General features: G+C 47.3%; 1 protein-coding gene across 1 annotated transcript in view; it reads right to left on the reverse strand.

Annotated features, from left to right (window-relative positions):
- Positions 1-2,170, reverse strand: part of LOC111656902 (C-1-tetrahydrofolate synthase, cytoplasmic-like) — a 6,320-nt gene extending 4,150 nt beyond the window's left edge. The window contains exons 1-4 of the mRNA XM_087174691.1: positions 2,056-2,170; positions 1,274-1,376; positions 1,012-1,096; positions 377-436 (exon numbers count right to left, since the gene is read on the reverse strand). Of these exons, the coding sequence (XP_087030817.1) occupies positions 377-436; positions 1,012-1,096; positions 1,274-1,376; positions 2,056-2,137 (330 nt within the window). The 5' untranslated portion in view covers positions 2,138-2,170. The remainder of the gene's footprint in view (positions 1-376; positions 437-1,011; positions 1,097-1,273; positions 1,377-2,055) is intronic.
- Between the last annotated feature and the right edge of the window lie 291 nt (positions 2,171-2,461).

The raw sequence follows: 2,461 nt of genomic DNA on the forward strand, positions 1-2,461 counted from the left end.
GATGAACCTGATGAACCTGGTGAATGTGATGAACCTGATGAATGTGGTGAACCTGATGAACCTGATGAACCTGGTGAATGTGATGAACCTGATGAATGTGATGAACCTGATGAATGTGGTGAACCTGATGAATGTGATGAACCTGATGAATATGATGAATGTGATGAACCTGATGAACCTGATGAATGTGGTGAACCTGATGAACCTGGTGAATGTGATGAACCTGATGAATGTGATGAACCTGATGAATGTGGTGAACCTGATGAATGTGATGAACCTGATGAATATGATGAATGTGATGAACCTGATGAACCTGATGAATGTGGTGAACCTGATTAATCTGATGAACCCGATGAACCTGTTGATGTTCTCTCACCTCGGCTGCAGCCTTCAGTTTGGTGCTGATGTATAGGTTGGAGTCGTCTCTGTCTCCCACCTGAAACACAGTTGAACACACGTCAGGTGACAGGTGAGCACACACCTGAGTCATGTGACAGTCGACTGTTACAGCTGTCAGTTGTCTGCTATGAAGCTGCTTCTCTGTGAAACAAGGAAGCACTGACGGAGGAATAATCATCTCCTCCTGTTGGGCTCAGCCTTAACGAGGCAGCTCGTTAAAGCTCCTCAGCATGGGTGGAGTCTCGTTAAGTCAGTCCACAGAGGCCTGAGCTGATAACAGTAACACGCCCCCACACTCGTTGGTCAGATATGACGACAACGCCGACGGCGACGATGAGCAGGTCTGACAGGTGCAGTTCTGACAGGTGCAGTTCTGACAGGTGCAGTTCTGACAGGTGCAGGTCTGACAGGTGCAGGTCTGACATGTGCAGGTCTGACATGTGCAGGTCTGACAGGTGCAGGTCTTGGTTTTGAGGGCTGGGGGTTTATCAGGGTTCATGAGAGCAGCAGCAGCTGCAGTGAACACAGCTGGTTCAGACTGGTTTAGTTACAGTCAGGAGAAGGTGGACTGCTCTGGTCCTTGGACTCACCTGTAAAGACCACCAGACTCACCTGTAGGACCACTAGACTGGGTCTGAACCCTGAGAACTGACTCCTCATCTCCTCCACCTCATTCTTCAGCCTCTGCCTCACCAACCTGCACAAACACAGACCCAGGATCAGTTTTAAAAAGGTCAAAGGTCAACGATGTAAAAGGTCTCCATGTTAGTTCCTGGTCCCATCCTGTGTGGTCTGACTGGAGGGACTGGGAGAACCTGGACTGGGGGAAGAAGAACTGTGTGATACAGACACGTTGACATGGACTCAGACTCACTTGGACGTCTTGTTGCCGGAGATGATGGTTGCCATGGAGCGCCTGCTTCCTTGGCAACCAGAGGCCCTGAGACGGAGTGAGCGGACGACCGAGGGTAACATGGCTGTGAGAGAGTGAAAGAGAGAGAGAGAGAGAGAGAAAGTAAAATGAATAATAAATGAATGAAGTATAAAGTCTGAATGAAACTGATTCGTCCTCACTCCACATACACAGAGTTTTATCTCCAACTGAAACTAGAATAAACCTGCCAGGACTCAACGGACCACAGCTGCTGCACTGCTGAACACATGGTCAGTCTGAATAGATCAGTTCAGACTTCAGTTTGTCTTTAACCTTCTGAATTTTACAGATTAAATTCAACTTTGAAAGCTTCTTGAATAAACATTATACCAAGTGTTTTACATCAAAATCTCAACTGCACCCATTTGCCCCCGAGCACCGTGTGAAGAGATGATCTGCCCTGAGGCTGGAAGGTCAAAGCTCCATTTGTGAAATTCTTCACATCCCTTTTTACCAAAGTCCAAGGTTCACTGAAATATATGAATAAAGAAGTAAATGAACATGTAATAAATGACGTGTTTGTCGAGCCTCCTGACTCCAGCTGTGAGTCACGTACAAACTCCAGAAGTGAAGAGTGGACAGATTCCAACAGGATGTGAATCGTATCTCTACACTTTATTAACACAGAGATGTTGATACAAACATCAAAAAACAAACGCGTCGGCACGTTTGTCGACGTCCAGCAGCAGGTGCACGACAGCAGCTGATCTACAGTCATTTACCTGAACACTGATCAGACATGAAGCTCATCTCTCTGTGAAGTTGTAAATGAGAGCTGCTCACCCAGTGACACGGTCCACACATTCACCATGACAATGATTCAAACAGTCACAGCGTCTGCAGCCACGAAACAAACAGCAGCCGCACAGTTTCCCATGATTCATGAGGGCAGCTGCAGACACGTGGAGACGAGTTTAATACACAGAGAGAGAGAGAGCAGCAACTTACCTGAGAGACGAAATGAACACTACTGACACACAGCTGCACCAGTGTGTCTGTGTGTGTGTGTGTGTGTGTGTGTGTGTGTGTGTGTGTGTGTGTGTGTGTGTGTTCCCGCTCTGAACTAAATCAAACCAGCAGAGGGAAGCTGACTGATACTGAAGAGGGAGATCAAAGGTCAAACTGGAG

Source organism: Seriola lalandi, unplaced genomic scaffold (assembly GCF_002814215.2).
Source record: "Seriola lalandi dorsalis isolate HSWRI2012SDOR001 ecotype SW California unplaced genomic scaffold, Sedor1 jcf7180002054373, whole genome shotgun sequence".
In the NCBI taxonomy this organism is placed as follows: Eukaryota; Metazoa; Chordata; class Actinopteri; order Carangiformes; family Carangidae; genus Seriola; species Seriola lalandi.